At 40.2% G+C, this 20305-nt stretch overlaps 1 protein-coding gene and 1 long non-coding RNA gene across 3 annotated transcripts in view; one reads left to right on the top strand and one right to left on the bottom strand.

Moving 5' to 3' along the window:
- LOC139747653 (uncharacterized) overlaps positions 1-20305 on the top strand; it is a 137566-nt gene that overhangs the window by 80702 nt on the left and 36559 nt on the right. The window lies entirely within an intron of this gene.
- The window catches only part of LOC139747652 (deoxynucleoside triphosphate triphosphohydrolase SAMHD1-like), a 204699-nt gene that overhangs the window by 32205 nt on the left and 152189 nt on the right, over positions 1-20305 (bottom strand). For both annotated transcript variants that reach the window (XM_071660219.1, XM_071660217.1), the window contains exons 8-9: positions 17785-17993; positions 2300-2414 (exon numbers count right to left, since the gene is read on the bottom strand). In XM_071660219.1, coding sequence (XP_071516320.1) covers positions 2300-2414; positions 17785-17993 — 324 coding nt within the window. The remainder of the gene's footprint in view (positions 1-2299; positions 2415-17784; positions 17994-20305) is intronic.

Here is a 20305-nt window from a genome sequence, read left to right on the forward strand (position 1 = left end):
TACTAAACTGTTAAGTAAGGGGAGATATATTTGTAAATTTTCATTTGTTAGCCAAATATGTATATGTCTGTGTATTTATATGTTGAAATGTATAGGTATGTATATGTGCGTGTGTGGGTGTTTATGTATATACATGTGTATGTGGGTGGGTTGGGCCATTCTTTCATCTGTTTCCTTGTGCTACCTCACTGACACAGGAGACGGCGATTGGGTATAATAAATATAAAATATATATATGTTATTCAGGTCACCCATCACAACACAAAATTACGAATCACACTTTATAACTCTGTCCCCCCTTGTAAATATTTGTAAATTTTCATTTGTTAGCCAAATATGTATATGTCTGTGTATTTATATGTTGAAATGTATAGGTATGTATATGTGCGTGTGTGGGTGTTTATGTATATACATGTGTATGTGGGTGGGTTGGGCCATTCTTTCATCTGTTTCCTTGTGCTACCTCGCTGACACGGGAGACGACGATTGGGTATAATAAATATAAAATATATATATGATATTCAGGTCGCCCATCACAACACAAAATTACTAATCACACTTTATAACTCTGTCCCCCCTTGTAAATATTTCAGTCTTTTCAGAACATATCATTCATTCACTCATTACTACCTTCCGATTCTATTCTTGCTGAAGATTTATCAACTTTTCTTCCAAAAGTATCAAGCCATCAACCAGGATTACTTCTGCTAATACTTTGTCCAATATAGGTAACTTAACCTCTTGATATATCTACCATCAAATATCAATCAATGGCTAAATTACAGAATAATGATCTAGTAAGAAATGATTTTTAACCCTTTCTTGTAAAAACTATCTGCAAGCATACAGACCTGAAAGATAAAGATATATATAATGTATGACATCAAACAGGTGAAAAAGAATATGTAACAGCATTAAATACCTTACAAGCAAGGTAAAATCTGCAAGAACACTTCAAATATACTGAATGCCTAGCAAGAAAAATGGTAAAATTCTTCAGTGCTCTATCCAATGATAACATGAATATATCAAGGGTGAACACCAAAATCAAACATCCGCTGGGCTGCCTTCTGGACCATCATAGAATTGATAATTATCATAACTGCGTGCCCTCTATCTTATTTCAGTCTTACCCATATCAATCTAGAATCTACTTCCTTACACTCTAACACACACTCCAACAGCTCCTACTTCAGGAGATGTGCTATTCCTTCCTTAGCTCTTGTCCTTTCACCAACTCCTGACTTTGCTCTTAAGACTTTTCCAAGTCATTCTTCCCCTTTACCCTTGAGCTTCATTTCACTGAGGCAGAACATCCAGGTTTCTTTCCTCAAAGATACTATCTATCTCTTCTTTCTTCTCATATTGGTTACATCCACACATATTCAGACATCCCAGTCTGAGCCTTTGAGGAGGATGAGCATTCCTTCTTCTGTATCCTCTCTTAGAAATTGAAATACTAGAAAGGGATGGTTTCCAGCCCACCACTCCTGCCCCTTTTAGTCGCCTTCTGTGATATGCGGGGAATGTATCACTGTATTCATCTCTCGCATTCCCCTACAACTTATTGAAAAAATATGTACTGTTAAACAAAACCCATACTGTCCACCAGGAACTCTGGGTGCATTACTGCCAGCTGCCTGACAGGTAGCAGCAAAAAAGTAAAGTAAAAAGTTTAGGAGAAATTGGATACTCCTAAGAACCTAAGAAGAAAAATAAACCATCCAAGTCCCGAATGAAAATAAAAGGAGGAAGGGTAGAACAGTCACTAGCATATAAAATGTTAACACTTAACATACATAATAATTTCGTAATAGTAAAATTTTTAAAATTGATTCTCTACATACTCAGACAAACACACAACACAACCACACTTCTTGAGCCATCTGTGCATTTTGGGAGCTCCATAAAAAGGGTTCTGAGAAGACAGTAAGTATATACACTACAACCTTGGCAAATTATAGCAGGACTGTTATACTTGGTAGGGTGGAAGAAGTTGAACAAAAAAGAAGGTAAGCAGATGATCTAACACATCCAGGAATCCAGAGAATTATGAATCAACATATGTGACCAGTGGAACTGGCAGGAAAATGCTATCAGCACCAAATCGGAGTTACTCAAAGACAGGGGAGATCCTGGCTGAGCTGAAGGGCACAATTAGTGAAAGATGGTTTGTGAGAGGTATAAACCTCACCAGAAGGTTGAGGGCTTGAGGCTTCTAAACCCCAGGGATCTTCAAGAATCTCTCTCAGCTTGTGGAACAGACTGACCATGCAAAGAAATAAAATAAGATACTCACAGATGGTTCCTTCATGTTCAGCTCTTTACATGCTGCTCTGAAGGTTTTCTGGGCATCATTATAAGACTGGCCATCATAACTCTTGCAGACCAGACGAAACAATACTTCTTGAAAACTGCAAAGTAATAGAATCATATTTAAAAAGAAAAAGACATAATTTCAGCATTATACAGTATATAATAAGGAAATATAATTCTCAGTAATATGTACCTAAATCTATCAATATTTTCAGAACTAATTGCACATTTAAAGCAGGGTGATCCCAAACAAATCAGCTAAAGCCTCTATATCTTAAAGTACCACAAACCACAGAGGCAAAAATGCAAACATCTGCAAAGAATTTTTCCATACAATATCTTTCACATGAATGCTTTCACTACAGAAAATAATAAGAGCATCATGAGCTGCAGCATAAGGTAACAAACTTTCTTCAACTACCTTTTTTTTGTTCATAATTGTTCACTGATTCCTATTTTCATAAGGTAGCATCTGGAAGATAAAACAACACCTTATCTGCCAATGTCCTTTCTATAAGCTGCTATGTACAATGCCCTGAAACTATAGGCCACCATAAACAGCCAAGCCCAAGAGACCAATTCCATGATTACCTACACAGATCTAAACTGTTTCATCCCATAATGCCTCTCATCCTCCTAAATGTTCAGAGCCCAGTACCTCAAAGCCTCTAACTCTATTGTTCCATCTCTGGCCTGGTCTTCCTCTGTCCATTTCTACTACACTTAGGTCCTCTTTGACAGTTTTTCTTCATTCATCTTCATAAGTCTAAACCTTCTCAGTACATCTGGATCAGCTCTCTTAATCGGACTGTGTGTACTACCACACATAATTCTTACAATGCCATTCCTTACAAAATCGATCCTCCTCACTCCACATGTCCTAAGGCATTTCATTTCCAATAAATCCACCATTTTCCATTCTTTTGCATTTGGGGCCCAAGACGCATCCACTCAACACCAATGGAACACCTAAACTTTTAAACGTACCCATCTTAACAGACAATGAAAGAATTGTAATGAACTGGAATAATATTATTACTATTATTATTTTGTTTTGTCGCTGTCTCCCGCATTTGCAAGGTAGCGTAAGGAAACAGATGAAAGAAATGGCCCAACCCACCCCCATACACATGTATATACATACACGTCCACACATGCAAATATACATACCCATACATCTCGATGTACACATATATATGCACACACACACACACACACATACATATATACACATGCACACAATTCACACTGTCTGCCTTTATTCATTCCCATCGCTACCTCGCCACACATGGAATAACATGCCCTTCCTCCCTCATGTGTGCGAGGTAGCGCTAGGAAAAAACAACAAAGGCCCCATTCATTCACACTCAGTCTCTAGCTGTCATGCAATAATGCCCGAAACCACAGCTCCCTTTCCACATCCAGGCCCCACACAACTTTCCATGGTTTACCCCAGACGCTTCACATGCCCTGATTCAATCCATTGACAGCACGTCAACCCCGGTATACCACATCGATCCAATTCACTCTATTCCTTGCCCGCCTTTCACCCTCCTGAATGTTCAGGCCCCGATCACTCAAAATCTTTTTCACTCCATCTTTCCACCTCCAATTTGGTCTCCCACTTCTCCTCGTTCCCTCCACCTCCGACACATATATCCCCTTGGTCAATCTTTCCTCACTCATTCTCTCCATGTGCCCAAACCATTTCAAAACGCCCTCTTCTGCTCTCTCAACCACGCTCTTTTTATTTCCACACATCTCTCTTACCCTTACATTACTTACTCGATCAAACCACCTCACACCACACATTGTCCTCAAACATCTCATTTCCAGCACATCCACCCTCCTGCGCACAACTCTATCCATAACCCACGCTTTCCAAGATAACGTTCTCGCCTTCCACACATTCTTCAACGCTACCAGAACCTTCGTCCCCTCCCAACCCTATGACTCACTTCTGCTTCCATGGCTTCTGCAGTTTCTCACACGAATCAGCCACCAGAGCTGTATCATCAGCGAACAACAACTGACTCACTTCCCAAGCTCTCTCATCCCCAACAGACTTCATACTTGTCCCTCTTTCCAAAACTCTTGCATTCACCTCCCTAACAACCCCATCCATAAACAAATTAAACAACCATGGAGACATCACACACCCCAGCCACAAACCTACATTCACTGAAAACCAATCACTTTCCTCTCTTCCTACACGTACACATGCCTTACAACCTCGATAAAAACTTTTCACTGCTTCTAACAACTTGCCTCCCACACCATATATTCTTAATACCTTCCACAGAGCATCTCTATCAACTCTATCATATGCCTTCTCCAGATCCATAAATGCTTAATACAAATCCATTTGCTTTTCTAAGTATTTCTCACATACATTCTTCAAAGCAGAATAAATATTCAATAATAATAATAAATTTTTTTTTTTTTTTTTTTTTTTATACTTTGTCGCTGTCTCCCGCGTTTGCGAGGTAGCGCAAGGAAACAGACGAAAGAAATGGCCCAACCCCCCCCATACACATGTACATACACACGTCCACACACACAAATATACATACCTACACAGCTTTCCATGCCTTGATTCAATCCACTGACAGCACGTCAACCCCTGTATACCACATCTCTCCAATTCACTCTATTCCTTGCCCTCCTTTCACCCTCCTGCATGTTCAGGCCCCGATCACACAAAATCTTTTTCACTCCATCTTTCCACCTCCAATTTGGTCTCCCTCTTCTCCTCGTTCCCTCCACCTCCGACACATATATCCTCTTGGTCAATCTTTCCTCACTCATTCTCTCCATGTGCCCAAACCATTTTAAAACACCCTCTTCTGCTCTCTCAACCACGCTCTTTTTATTTCCACACATCTCTCTTACCCTTACGTTACTTACTCGATCAAACCACCTCACACCACACATTGTCCTCAAACATCTCATTTCCAGCACATCCATCCTCCTGCGCACAACTCTATCCATAGCCCACGCCTCGCAACCATACAACATTGTTGGAACTACTATTCCTTCAAACATACCCATTTTTGCTTTCCGGGATAATGTTCTCGACTTCCACACATTTTTCAAGGCTCCCAAAATTTTCGCCCCCTCCCCCACCCTATGATCCACTTCCGCTTCCATGGTTCCATCCGCTGACAGATCCACTCCCAGATATCTAAAACACTTCACTTCCTCCAGTTTTTCACCATTCAAACTCACCTCCCAATTGACTTGACCCTCAACCCTACTGTACCTAATAACCTTGCTCTTATTCACATTTACTCTTAACTTTCTTCTTCCACACACTTTACCAAACTCCGTCACCAGCTTCTGCAGTTTCTCACATGAATCCGCCACCAGCGCTGTATCATCAGCGAACAACAACTGACTCACTTCCCAAGCTCTCTCATCCCCAACAGACTTCATACTTGCCCCTCTTTCCAAGACTCTTGCATTTACCTCCCTAACAACCCCATCCATAAACAAATAATAATAATAAATAATAATAATAATAAAAAAGGAATAATCAGGATGGTACATGAAGCAGTGGAATACACTTCTTAGAGACTGTTACATACTAATAATGAGGTATTTCAATTCTAAGGAGACAGACTGGGGGAATTTGGATTCACATGGTGACAGGAAGTCAAGGAGACAAAAGTTTTCAGAAGCTATACCAGTAAATTTCCTATACCAACATGTCACTGAGCACACTAAGAAAGTGGGACTGATACATCATTATCACTAGATCATATCTTCACATATGTTAAATGGATACTCAGAACCTTATATACAATTCACCAGTTGCACGGAGATATCATGTAATGTTTAAGTTTAAATTATGTGGTAAAGGAGGACATCAGAAGAGCAGGGGTGAGACACAATGAGACCTAAAGAAATCTCAATAATTTCTATGGTAACTTCCATTGGGAAATAGAATTCAGCAGCCATGTACCAGGCTATGTGCTGGGTGGTTCTCTGAAATATATAATGGAATAGAGGCAAGTATATCTCAACCCTGAAAGATGGGGAACTGTAAGAAAGAGAAAAGAATGGTTTAATAATCACAGAGGACTGATGTATGGACATGTGACAAAATAAACAACAAGTTGAAAAGTCTTTTCACAAAGGAAGACACAGTAGCCCCAAAACCATTAAGATGGAATGGGGAGGAGGTTCTGTAAATCATTATCTTTTTCTATTATACATAATCGCTGTTTCCTGCATCAGCGAGGTAGCACCAGGAAACAAAGAATAGCCCGTCCATTCATATATATATATATATATATATACACACACGCACATATATATATATATATATTTTTTAATTTTCCAAAAGAAGGAACAGAGAACTGGGCCAGGTGAGGGTATTCCCTCAAAGGCCCAGTCCTCTGTTCTTAACACTACCTCGCTAATGCGGGAAATGGCGAATAGTTTGAAAAGAAAAAGAAAGAATATATATATATATATATATATATATTTTTTTTTTCTTTTTTTCATACTATTCGCTATTTCCCGCGATAGCGAGGTAGTGTTAAGAACAGAGGACTGGGCCTTTGAGGGAATATATATATATATATATATTTTTTTTTTTTTTTTCATACTATTTGCCAATGAAAAAAAAAAAAAAATATATATATATATATATATATATATATATATATATATAATATTTATTTTATTTATTTTGATTTGTCGCTGTCTCCCGCATTTGCGAGGTAGCGCAAGGAAACACATGAAAGAAATGGCCCAACCCACCCCCATACACATGTATATACATATACGTCCACACATGCAAATATACATACCCATACATTTAAATGTACACATATATATGTACACACACAGACACATACATATATACACATGCACACAATTTACACTGCCTTTATTCATTCCCATCGCCACCTCGCCACACATGGAATAACATCCCCCTCCCCCTCATGTGTGTGAGGTAGCGCTAGGAAAAGACAACAAAGGTCCCATTTGTTCACACTCAGTCTCTAGCTGTCATGTAATAATGCCCGAAACCACAGCTCCCTTTCCACATCCAGGCCCCACAGAACTTTCCATGGTTGACCCCAGACTCACATGCCCTGGTTCAATCCACTGGCAGCACGTCAACCCTGGTACACCACATCGTTCCAATTCACTCTATTCCTTGCATGCCTTTCACCCTCCTACATATTCAGGCCCAGATCACTCAAAATCTTTTTCACTCCATCTTTCCACCTCCAATTTGGTCTCCCACTTCTCATTCCCTCCACCTCTGACACATATATCCTCTTTGTCAATCTTACCTCACTCATTCTCTTCATGTGACCAAACCATTTCAAAACACCCTCTTCTGCTCTCTCAACTACACTCTTTTTATCACCACACATCAAACCACCTCACACCACATATTGTCCTCAAACATCTCATTTCTAGCATATCCACCCTCCTGCACACAACTCTATCTATAGCCCAATCCTCACAACCATATAACATTGTTAGAACCACTATTCCTTCAGACATACCCATTTTTGCTTTCCAAGATAATGTTCTCGACTTCCGCACATTTATCAACGCTCCCAGAACTTTCGCCCCCTCCCCCACCGTATGATCCACTTCCGCTTCCATGGTTCCATCCGCTGCCAAATCCACTCCCAGATATCTAAACCACTTTACTTTCTCCAGTTTTTCTCCAAACTTACCTCCCATTTGATTTGTTCCTCAACCCCACTGTACCTAGTAACCTTGCTCTTATTCACATTTACTCTCATCTTTCTTCTTTCACACACTTTACCAAACTCAGTCAACACCTTCTGCAATTTCTCACCCGAATCAGCCACCAGTGCTGTATCATCAGCGAACAACAACTGACTCACTTCCCAAGCTCTCTAATCCACAACAGACTGCATACTTGACCCTCTTTCCAAAACTCTTGCATTTCCCTCCCTAACAACCTCATCCATAAACAAATTAAACAACCATGGAGACATCACACACCCCTACCGCAAACCAACATTCACTGAGAACCAATCACTTCCCTCTCTTCCTACACGTACACATGCCTTACATCCTCGATAAAAACTTTTCACTGCTTCTAACAACTTGCCTCCCACACCATATATTCTTAGTACCTTCCACAGAGTATCTCTATCAACTCTATTATATGTCTTCTCCAGATCCATAAATGCTACATACAAATCCATTTGCTTTTCTAAGTATTTCTCACATACATTTTTCAAAGTAAACACCTGATCCACACATCCTCTATCACTTCTGAAACCACACTACTTTTCCCCAATCTGATGCTCTGTACATGCCTTCACCCTCTCAATCAACACCCTCCCATATAATTTACCAGGAATACTCAACAAACTTATACCTCTGTAATTTGAGCACTCACTCTTATCCCCTTGGCCTTTGTACAATGGCACTATGCAAGCATTCCACCAGTCCTTAGGCACCTCACCATGAGTCATACATACATTAAATAACCTTACCATCAGTCAACAATATAATCACCCCTTTTTTTAATAAGTTCCACTGCAATACTATCCAAACCCGCTGCCTTGCCAGCTTTCGTCTTCCGCAAAGCTTTTACTACCTCTTCTCTGTTTACCAAAACATTCTCCCTAACCCTCTCACTTTGCACACCATCTCGACCAAAACACCCTATATCTGCAACTCTATCATCAAACACATTCAACAAACCTTCAAAATACTCACTCCATCTCCTTCTCATATCACCACTACTTGTTATCACCTCCCTATTAGCCCCCATCACTGATGTTCCCATTTGTTCCCTTGTCTTACGCACTTTATCTTCCTCCTTCCAAAACAACTTTTTATTCTCCCTATAATTCAATGCTACTCTCTCACCCCAACTCTCATTTGCCCTCTTTTTTGCCTCGTGCACCTTTCTCTTGACCTCCTGCCTCTTTGTTTTATACATCGCCCAGTCATTTGCATTATTTCCTTGCAAAAATAGTCCAAATGCCTCTCTCTTCTCTCTCACTAGTAAGCTTATGACTTCATCCCACCACTCACTACCCTTTCTAATCTGCCCACCTCCCACACTTCTCATGCCACAAGCATCTTTTGCAGAAGCCATCACTGCTTACCTAAATACATCCCATTCCTCCCCCACTCCCCTTACACCCTTTGTTCTCACCTTTTTCCATTCTGTATGCAGTCTCTCCTGGTACTTCCTCAAACAAGTCTCCTTCCCAAGCTCACTTACTCTCACCACTCTCTTCACCCCAACATTCTCTCTTCTTTTCTGAAAACCTCTACAAATCTTCACCTTCACCTCCACAAGATAATGATCATACATCCCTCCAGTTGCACCTCTCAGCACATCAACATCCAAAAGTCTCTCTCTTTCGCGTGGCTATCAATTAACACATAATCCAATAACGCTCTCTGGCCATCTCTCCTACTTACATACGTATACTTATGTATATCTCTCTTTTTAAACCAGGTATTCCCAGTCACCAGTCCTTTTTCAGCACATGAATCTACAAGCTCTTCACCATTTCCATTTACAACACTGAACACCCCATGCACACCAATTATTCCATCAACTGTCACATTACTCACCTTTGCATTCAAATCACCCATCACTATAACCTGGTCTCATGCATCAAAACTACTAACACACTCACTCAGCTGCTCCCAAAACACTTGCCTCTCATGATCTTTCTTCTCATGCCCAGGTGCATATGCAACAATAATCACCTATCTCTCTCCATCCACTTTCAGTTTTACCCATGTCAATCTAGAGTTTACTTTCTTACACTCTATCACATACTCCCACCACTCCTGTTTCAGGAGTAGTGCTACTCCTTCCCTTGCTCGTGTCCTCTCACTAACCCCTGACTTTACTCCCAAGACATTCCCAAACCACTCTTCCCCTTTACCCTTGAGCTTCGTTTCACTTGGAGCCAAAACATCCAGGTTCCTTTCCTTAAACATACTACCTATCTCCCCTTTTTTCTCGGTTACATCCACACACATTTTGACACCCCAACCTGAGCCTTCAAGGAGGATGAGCACTCCCCACGTGACTCCTTCTTCTGTTTCCCCGTTTAGAAAGTTAAAATACAAGGAGGGGAAGGTTTCTAGCCCTCCACTCCTGTCTCCTTTAGTCACCTTCTACGACACGTGAGGAATGTGTGGGAAGTATTCTTTCTCCCCTATCCCCAGGGATAAATTTACATATACAGACATATACATATATACACATGTACATATTCATACTTGCTGCTTTCATCCATTCCTATCACCATCCTGCCACAAATGAAATATCATATCCCCCCTACCAGTGAGGTAGCACCAGGAGAAGACATAAAAGGCCATTCATTCATTCATACTCAGTCTCTAGCTGTCATGTGTAATGCACTGAAACCACAGCTCCTTATCCACATCCAGGCCCCATAGACCTTTCCATGGTTTACCACCCCAAACACTTCACATGCCCAGATTCAATTTATTGACAGCACGTCGACTCCAGTATGTCACAATGTTCCAATTCAATCTATACCTTGCACACTTTTCAACCTCCTGTATGTTTAGGCCCCGATCGCTAACAATCTTTATCACTCCATCCTTCTACCTCCAATTTGGTCTCCTGCTTCTCCTTATTCCCTCCACCTCTGACACATATATCCTCTTTATCAATCTTTCCTTACTCATTTTCTCCATGTGTCCATTTCAACACATCCTCTTCTGCTCTCTCAACCACACTCTTTTCATTACTACACATCTCTCTTACCCTTTCATTAATTACTCAGTCAAACGACCTCACACCACATACTGTCCTCAAACATTCCATTTCCAACACATCCACCCTCCTACGCACAACCCTATCTATGGCCCATGCCTCGAAACCATATAACATTGTAGGAACCATTACTCTTTCAAACATACCCATTTTTACTCTTCAATATAACATTCTTGCCTTCCACACATTCTTCATTGCTCCCAGAACCTTTGCCCAATCTCCCACCCTGTGACTCACTTCCACTTCAATGGTTCCATGAGCTGCTAAGTCCACTCACAGATATCTAATCACTTCACTTCCTCTAGTTTTTCTCCATTCAAACTTATCTCCCAATTAACTCATCCCTCAACCCTACTGAACCTAACAACCTTGCTCTTATTCATATTTACTCAACTTACTTCCTTCACACACTTTACCAAACTCAGTCGCCAACCTTTGCAGTTTCTCACCCGAATCAGCTACCAGCACTGTATCATCAGCGAACATCAACTGACTCACTTCCCAAGCCCTCTCAACCACAACAGACCACATACTTGACCCTCTCTCTAAAACTCCCTAACAACCCCATCCACAAACAAATTACACAGCCATGGAGACATCATGCATCCCTGCAGCAAACCAACATTCACTGGTAACCAATCACTTTCCTCTCTTCCTACTTGTACACATGCCTTATATTCTTAGTAAAAACTTTTCACTGCTTCTAGCAACTTACCTTCCACACCATATACTCTTAATACCTTCCACAAAGTATCTCTTTCAACCCTATCATATGCCTTCTCCAGATCCATAAATGCTATATACAGATCCATCTGTTTTTCTAAGCATTTCTCACACACATTCTTCAAACCAAATACCTGATCCACACATCTTTTACCACTTCTGAAACCACACTGCTGTTCCCCAATCTAATGCTCTGTACATGCCTTTAACCTCTCAATTAATACCCTCCTATAGAATTTCCCAGGACTAATCAACAGACTTGTGCCTCTGTAATTGGAACACTCGCCATTATCCTCTTTGCCTTTGGACAAAGGCACTATGCATGCATCCTGCCAATCCTCAGGCCCTTCACCATGATCCATACATACACTGAATATCCTTACCAACCGATGAACAACACACACACGCTCTTATGCTCTCTCAACCACACTTTTTTTATTTCCACACATCTCTGTCCCTTTCATTACTTACTCAATCAAACCACCTCACACCACATATTCTATTCAAACATTGCATTTCCAACACATCCACCCTCCTCTGCACAACCCTATCTAAAGCCCATGCATCGCAACCATATAACACTGTTGGAACCACTATTCCTTCAAACATACCCATTTTTGCTCTCCGAGATAAGATTCTCACCTTCCACACAATCTTCAACGCTCCTAGAACCTTCGCCCCCTCCCCCACCCTGTGACTCTCTTCCACTTCCATGGTTCCAGCCGCTGCTTAGTCCACTCCCAGATATCTAAAACACTTCACTTCCTCCAGTTTTTCTCTATTCAAACTTACATCCCAATTAACTTGCCCTTCAACCCTAATGAACCTAATAACCTTGCTCTTATTCATATTTACTCTCAACTTTCTTTTACACACTTTACCAAACTCAGTCACCAACCTCTGCAGTTTCTCACCTGAATCAGCCACCAACACTGTATCATCAGCGTACAACAATTGACTCACTTCCCAAGCCCTCTTATCCACAACAGACTTCATACTTGCCCCTCTTTCCAAAACTCTTGCATTCACCTCCCTAACAACCCCATCCATAAACGAATTAAACAACCATGGAGACACCACGCATCCTTGCCACAAACTGACATTCACTGGGAACCAATCACTTTCCTCTCTTCCTATTCATACACATGCCTTACATCCTCGATAAAAACTTTTCACTGCATCTAGCAACTTATCTTCCACACCATATACTCTTAAAACCTTCCACAAAGCATCTTTATCAACCCTATCATATGCCTTCTCCAGATCCATAAATGCTACATATGAATCCATCTGTTTTTCTAAATATTTCTCACATACATTCCTTAAAGCAATTGCCTGATCCATACATCCTCTACCACTTCTGAAACCACACTGCTCTTCCCCAATCTGATGCTCTGTACATGGCTTTACCCTCTCAGTCAATGCCTTCCCATATAATTTCCCAGGAATACTCAACAAACTTATGCCTCTGTAATTTGAATACTCACCTTTATCCCCTTTGCTTTTGTACAAGGGCCACTATGAATGCATTCTGCCAATCCTAAGGCACTTAACCATGATCCATACATACAATGAATATCCTTACCAACCAATCAACAACACAGTCAATCCTTTAATAAATTCTACTGTAATACCATCCAAACCTTGCTGGATTTCATCTTCTGCAAAGCTTTCAGTACCTCTTCTCTCTTAACCAAACCATTCTCCCTGACACTCTCACTTCACACATCACCCCAACCAAAACACCCTACATCTGCCACTCTATTATCAAACACAATTGTCAAACCTTCAAAATACCCTCTCCATCTCCTCACTTCATCTACCTGTTATTACTTGCCCCTTGTCCCCTTCACCAATGTTCCCATTTGTTCTCTTGTCCTGTGCACATCTTTTTATTCTCCCTAAAGTTTAATGATATTTTCCCAACCACACTCTCATTTGCCCTCTTTTTCAACCCTTGCACCTTCCTCTTGACCTCCTGCCACTTTCTTTTATACATCTCCCAGTCGTTTGCACCCCTTCCTTGTTAGTATTGTCCAAACACCTATCTTTTCTTTCACTAACAACTTTACTTCATCCCATCACTCACTACCCTTTATAATCTGCCCACCTTCCACCCTTTTCATGCGACATGCATCTTTTGCACATGCCTTCCCCACTTCCCTAAATACATCCCATTCCTCACCACTCCCCCTCCCATCATTTGTTCTCACCTTTTGCCATTCTATACTCGATCTCTCCTGGCACTTCCTCACACAAGATTCCTTTCCAAATACACTTACTCTCACCACTCTCTTCTCCTCAAAAATTCTCTCTTCTGAAAACCTCTACAAATCTGGACTTTCCCTTCCACAAGGTAGTGATCAGACATCCCTCCAGCTGCCCCCCTCAGTACATTAACACCCAAAAGTCTCTCTTTCACATGCCTACCAATTAACACATAATCCGATAATGCCCTTTAACCATCTCTCCTACTCGCATATGTATACTTATGTATATCTCTCTTTTTAAACCAGGTATTCCCAATCACCAGTCTTTTATCAGCACACAATTCCACAAGTTCTTCACTATCTCCATTCACAACACTGAATATCTGATGTACACCAATTATACCCTCAATTGCCACATTACTCACTCTTGCATTTAAATCACCCATCACTAATACCTGGTCTCATGCACCAAAGCTGCTGACACACACACATCTGCTCCCAAAACACTTGCCTCTTAAGATCTGCCTTCTCATGACCAGGTGCAGAAGCACCAACAATCACCCATCTCTCTACATCCACTTTCGGTTTTATCCACATCCATCTAGAATTTACTTTCTTACACTCTAGCACACATTCCCACAACTCCTGCTTTAGTAGTAGTGCTCCTCTTTCCTTAGCTCTTGTCCTCTCACCAACCCCTGACTATAATCCCAAGACTTTTCCACGCCATTCTTCCCCTTTACCCTTGAGCTTTGTTTCACTCAGAGCCAGAACATCCAGGTTTCTTTCCACAAACATATTACCTATCTCTCCTTTTTTCTCATCTTGGTTACATCCACTAACATTCTGACACCCTAATCTGAGCTTTTGAGGAGGAGGAGCACTCCCTGCTTGACAACTTCTGTTTCCCCTTTAAAAATCGAAAACAAGGAGGGGAGTGTTTCCAGCCCCCACTCCTGCTCCCTTTAGTTGCCTTCTATGACATGCAGGGAATACAAGGGAAGTATTCTTTCTCCCCTATCCCCAAGGATAAACAAATAGTTTGAAAAACAGTGGAAAAAGTAACCAGAGAGCAAATGAATGACTATCTGCAGAACAGAAACTTTCAAATTGGGAAACAACATGGGTTTGGGGAAAGGAGGTCATACATAGCAAATCTTCTATATTTCTGAGGCAAGGTGAGTGATATCTGCCTGCAGGAAAAAAGGTGGACTACTTTAAGGGATAGAAGACTATCTCATTGTAAAAAGAGCAAAGAACACAGATAAGAATGTCACCCTGAAAGTGGGCTGAAACCATAGGTAGCATTCCCCGGTGCTTGGCTGCTATTCTTGGTTTGTGTAGGTGACCTGCCAAATGGACTGGAATCATATTCAATCATGTTTGTGGACAGTTCCAAGGTCATGAGAGGAAAAATGATGATGATTGTATGAGCCTACAGGAAGAATGGCATAAATTCAAATCAGATAAATGGATAATGAGATTGAATCTATGCAGGTGCAAGGTGAAGAGGATGGGACAAAGCAACAGAGACCTTAGTGTGATTATAACCAAATGGAAATCAAATTACAAGAATCTGCACATAAAAGAAATCCAATTTATTTCCAGAACTACGAATTACAAGAAATGTGAAAAAGACAAACCATGTGCTGGCAAATACAGAATATATTTATTTATTTATTTTGCTTTGCCGCTGTCTCCCGCGTTAGCGAGGTAGCACAAGGAAACAGACGAAAGAATGGCCCAACCCGCCCACATACACATGTATATACATACATGTCCACCCATGCACAATATACATACCTATACATCTCAATGTACACATATATATACACACACAGACATATACATATATACACATGTACATAATTCATACTGTATGCCTTTATTTGTTCCCATCGCCACCTCGCCACACATGGAATAACATCCCCCTCCCCCCTCATGTGTGCGAGGTAGCGCTAGGAAAAACACCAAAGGCCCTATTCGTTCACACTCAGTCTCTAGCTGTCATGTAATAATGCACCGAAACCACAGCTCCCTTTCCACATCCAGGCCTCACACACTTTGCATGGTTTATCCCAGACGCTTCACATGCCCTGGTTCAATCCATTGATAGCACGTCGACCCCGGTATACCACATCGTTCCAATTCACTCTATTCCTTGCACGCCTTTCACCCTCCTGCATGTTCAGGCCCCGATCACTCAAAATCTTTTTCACTCCATCTTTCCACCTCCAATTTGGTCTCCCACTTCTCCTCGTTCCCTCCACCTCTGACACATACATCCTCTTGGTCAATCTTTCCCCACTCATTCTCTCCATGTGACCAAACCATTTCAAAACACCCTCTTCTGCTCTCTCAACCACAATCTTTTTATTTCCACACATCTCTCTCACCCTTACATTACTTACTTGATCAAACCACCTCACACCACATATTGTCCTTAGACATCTCATTTCCAGCACATCCACCCTCCTGCGCACAACTCTATCCATAGCCCACGCCTCGCAACCATACAACATTGTTGGAACCACTATTCCTTCAAACATACCCATTTTTGCTTTCCAAGATAATGTTCTCGACTTCCAAACATTCTTCAAGGCTCCCAGAATTTTCGCCCCCTCCCCCACCCTATGATTCACTTCACCTTCCATAGTTCCATCCGCTGCCAGATCCACTCCCAGATATCTAAAACACTTCACTTCCTCCAGCTTTTCTCCATTCAAACTTACCTCCCAATTTACTTGACCCTCAACCCTACTGTACCTAATAACCTTGCTCTTATTCACATTTACTCTTAACTTTCTTCTTTCACACACTTTACCAAACTCAGTCACCAGCTTCTGCAGTTTCTTACATGAATCAGCCACCAGCGCAAATACAGAAACTACATCAAAAAATAGACAAGGACATCTTCGTAAAATCATCTACTACATACATCAGACCAAAATTGGATCATGCCTCACAAGTCTGGTCACCATACTTAAAGAGGAACAAACATCTGCTTGAGAGGGTACAGAGAACAACAACTAAGATGGTAATTGACTTAAAGGAATTGAGGTACAATGGGAGGCTAAGGGATACAAAACTGTCCACCATGGAGGAGAGGAGAGAGAGAGAAGGGATGTGATAACAACCTTTCAGTTTTTAATTCAGCAGGATGATCTCGACACGAAACAGTTCTTCAAGAGATGCAGCACCATAGTAGCTGAGGCCATGCAGGTGACTAAAAAGTTAATTAGAAAGGACGTTAAGAAGTACTGGTTTAGTATTAGGGTAGAGGACAATTGGGATGAACAAACCAATAAGACATGGTTAATGGTTAATGGATGGCTCAGAAACTTCAGGACACAGGGCCCCATGAAAGTAAATCTCCCTCTTTACTGCACAAATAGGTTATTACAAACAGGTAAGTGTCTGAAAGGGAATGAAATAGAATATCAAACTTAAGCAAGAAAGAGCCAGTCAATGGTAGTTAATCTATAGTACTGTACTTTTTAATCTTTTTATATGAAATTTCAGTTTCATACTTTATCCTTATCAATTCTCTTTGCTGAAAAAGGATTACTGGTTATAATGCTACTAAGTAAGAGGCTGAAGAGTAATACTTGTTTTCTGTATATGACAAGTAATGCTTGGTGAAGATGACAGAGATGAAGAACAAAGGATCTGCTTTCCAAGACTGAAGCTTTTCAGTAATCAGGAATGCTATTGTAAGTCTGCTTCATGGGCATTCACAAGTAGAGGCCATACCTTTGAGGAAGCATGATAGAGACTTCTTCTTTCCGTATGACTTTGGCCACATCAGGTGATGTTTTGCTAAAGAATCGTACACATTCAATCGGGTTTTTATCTCCCATACCATAGGTGATTCTAACTTCCTGGATACCCAGTTTGTCTATGCTCAAAGGACTTCTTGCTGGGATGTTCCTTGATAATGCTTCTACAAGAGTGTCTTTGATCTGTGAAAAATGTGGCTAATGATAATTACATATACTACATGTTTTGTAACTTTGTTGTAAAATAACAGACTTCACTCCTTTAGTTATATAACATGTTTAATTTCTATCTGCCAGTTGAATTCAAAAATTCCAAAGTCAACTGGACCAAGCACTATCTGGATTTTCAATTTTATGGACATTAAAATCATTGATTATAGTTTGAGTATATCAGAGCAGAGAGTTCAGTATATGTACTTCAAGTTCTGAATACCTTCTCTTTGTCTTATATATAGTTATATGCTGTGTATGACATCAAATTTTTTTTTCATGCATTAAGAACAGAAGACTGAGCCTTAGAGGGAATATCCTCACTTGGCCTCCTACTCTTCCTTCTTTTGGAAAATTTAAAATGGGAAGGGAGGATTTCCAACCCTCCCTCCATCCCCTTTTAGTCACCTTCTACGACACATAGGGAATACATGGGAAGTATTCTTTCTCCCCTATCCCCAGGGATAATTTAATATACATTTACTAGAATTATTTCTTCAATAACAATAAAAAAAACTGAAGCCTCTTTTGCCAGAGGAGGCTGACATCAAGGATACAGAGAAATAGACAAATTGACACAAATTATTGTACAAAACTTGTTCAAAATCTTCCATTTTAAATGAAAGTGGTCCAGAAATAGGTTCTATTCCAAAATCTCTGAAGATTTATAACAAAATTTATCACCTTTAAGCTGCTTTTAGATGTTCTATGCAATATGGGTTTCCAGGTCTTATTGACAGAAGAGCAAGAAGTGTTGTAATAAATGAAAAAAGTAAGAAAACTGCATGACAGTACATGTATTTGGTTAGTTATTCACTTCATCAGTTCTACAAGGAACCAACCATACTCCATGGAACAACTGTACTCCGTAGCTATGAATTCAATAAATGAATTAAAGAAACCTGTTAAAAACAATGTGGAAAAATGCTGTAGTCTTTTTAATCAATGCCAAGTGGATGGTAATGTTCACATGTATATTATCTGATGAATAACCTGGGCTAATGCATCCTTCAATCCTAATGCCTTCTTCTTATTCCTTTATTTTCAGATTTGCATAGCACTCAGAAGTAACCAGAATCATAAAAAAAATGCGGCTCTGTATGATCTAGCTGTAAAAGATAATGTCTATCAGTGTACTGCAGAATAATGAAACTCAAATGCTTTCACCTGTACACTTGATTCATAAGTGCACTTTCCAAAATACTTTACAAAATAGAAATCATTTATACATATGTTTTCTACAACATTCTAATTTTATCAGAAGTACCAGACTCCCCCAGCAAGCAGATATATGATGAGTGGGACATTGCCTTTATGGAAGCTGTATCATTAACAAATGGAAAAGAGTTAAGTCTCATTGAGGACCTTCTCATTCTGAAGAGGTCCATCTTTTCCTTGCCCTTACAAGTAGTGCAGTCTCAAGGCTGCAAGAACAATGTTAAAGAAGTCTTGGCATTGTTCAATAATAAAACTGTAATACTATACACAATCAAAAACATACTGTACTGTACTTTAGATCATCAATTTAGTGTCAAATTTTTTTTCCAGTTAAGTATCTACAGGCAATACTTTTGTAATGACATAACCAAACTTCTCACAAGATACACGCATCATAAAGGAAAGAAACTAGCCAAGACAAAAGCATTCACTATCAACAGAAATCAGAACAAATCCAAACTTTAAATAAAACCATCAATTCTAATCACTGAAAAGCAAACTGAAAACTGGCACTCCCTCTTCAAGACCACACAACAGCCAACTTTGGTGCATGTTAAAGGAGATCCACACTTACTGCACCAATCCAGTCCTAACTCGTAAAACATCTATTCTAATGACACCCCTTCTGCCAAAGACCACACTAACATAGTTGTGAAACACTACTAAAAAATCAGCCATAAACCATTATCACCCTTAAACTGAAGTCATGAAAAACTAAAAAAAAATCCATCCAGACAAAACAAACATAAAAAGCCCAAACATCAGTTCTTCACACTGATACAAGTAATGCAATTAAAAGTGGAAAGAACTCTCTTCCTTAAGGTCCTGAATATTTCTCAAACTTTCATATCAAACACTTAGGCCCATTTGCAGTCCTAGCACTTACAGATTTTGTCAACCATTCCAGGCAACACAAAAAAATCCTAACATATAGAAACATGCTAACATAATCCAAATTCTAAAACCCTCCAAACTACATAACTTTCTCTCTAACTACTGCTCTACATCACTTCTAGCCTCAGTATCTCAACTCTGAGAAAAACCGATCCACAACAGAGTAAGAAAAA

Source organism: Panulirus ornatus, chromosome 69 (assembly GCF_036320965.1).
Source record: "Panulirus ornatus isolate Po-2019 chromosome 69, ASM3632096v1, whole genome shotgun sequence".
NCBI classification, from domain to species: domain Eukaryota; kingdom Metazoa; phylum Arthropoda; class Malacostraca; order Decapoda; family Palinuridae; genus Panulirus; species Panulirus ornatus.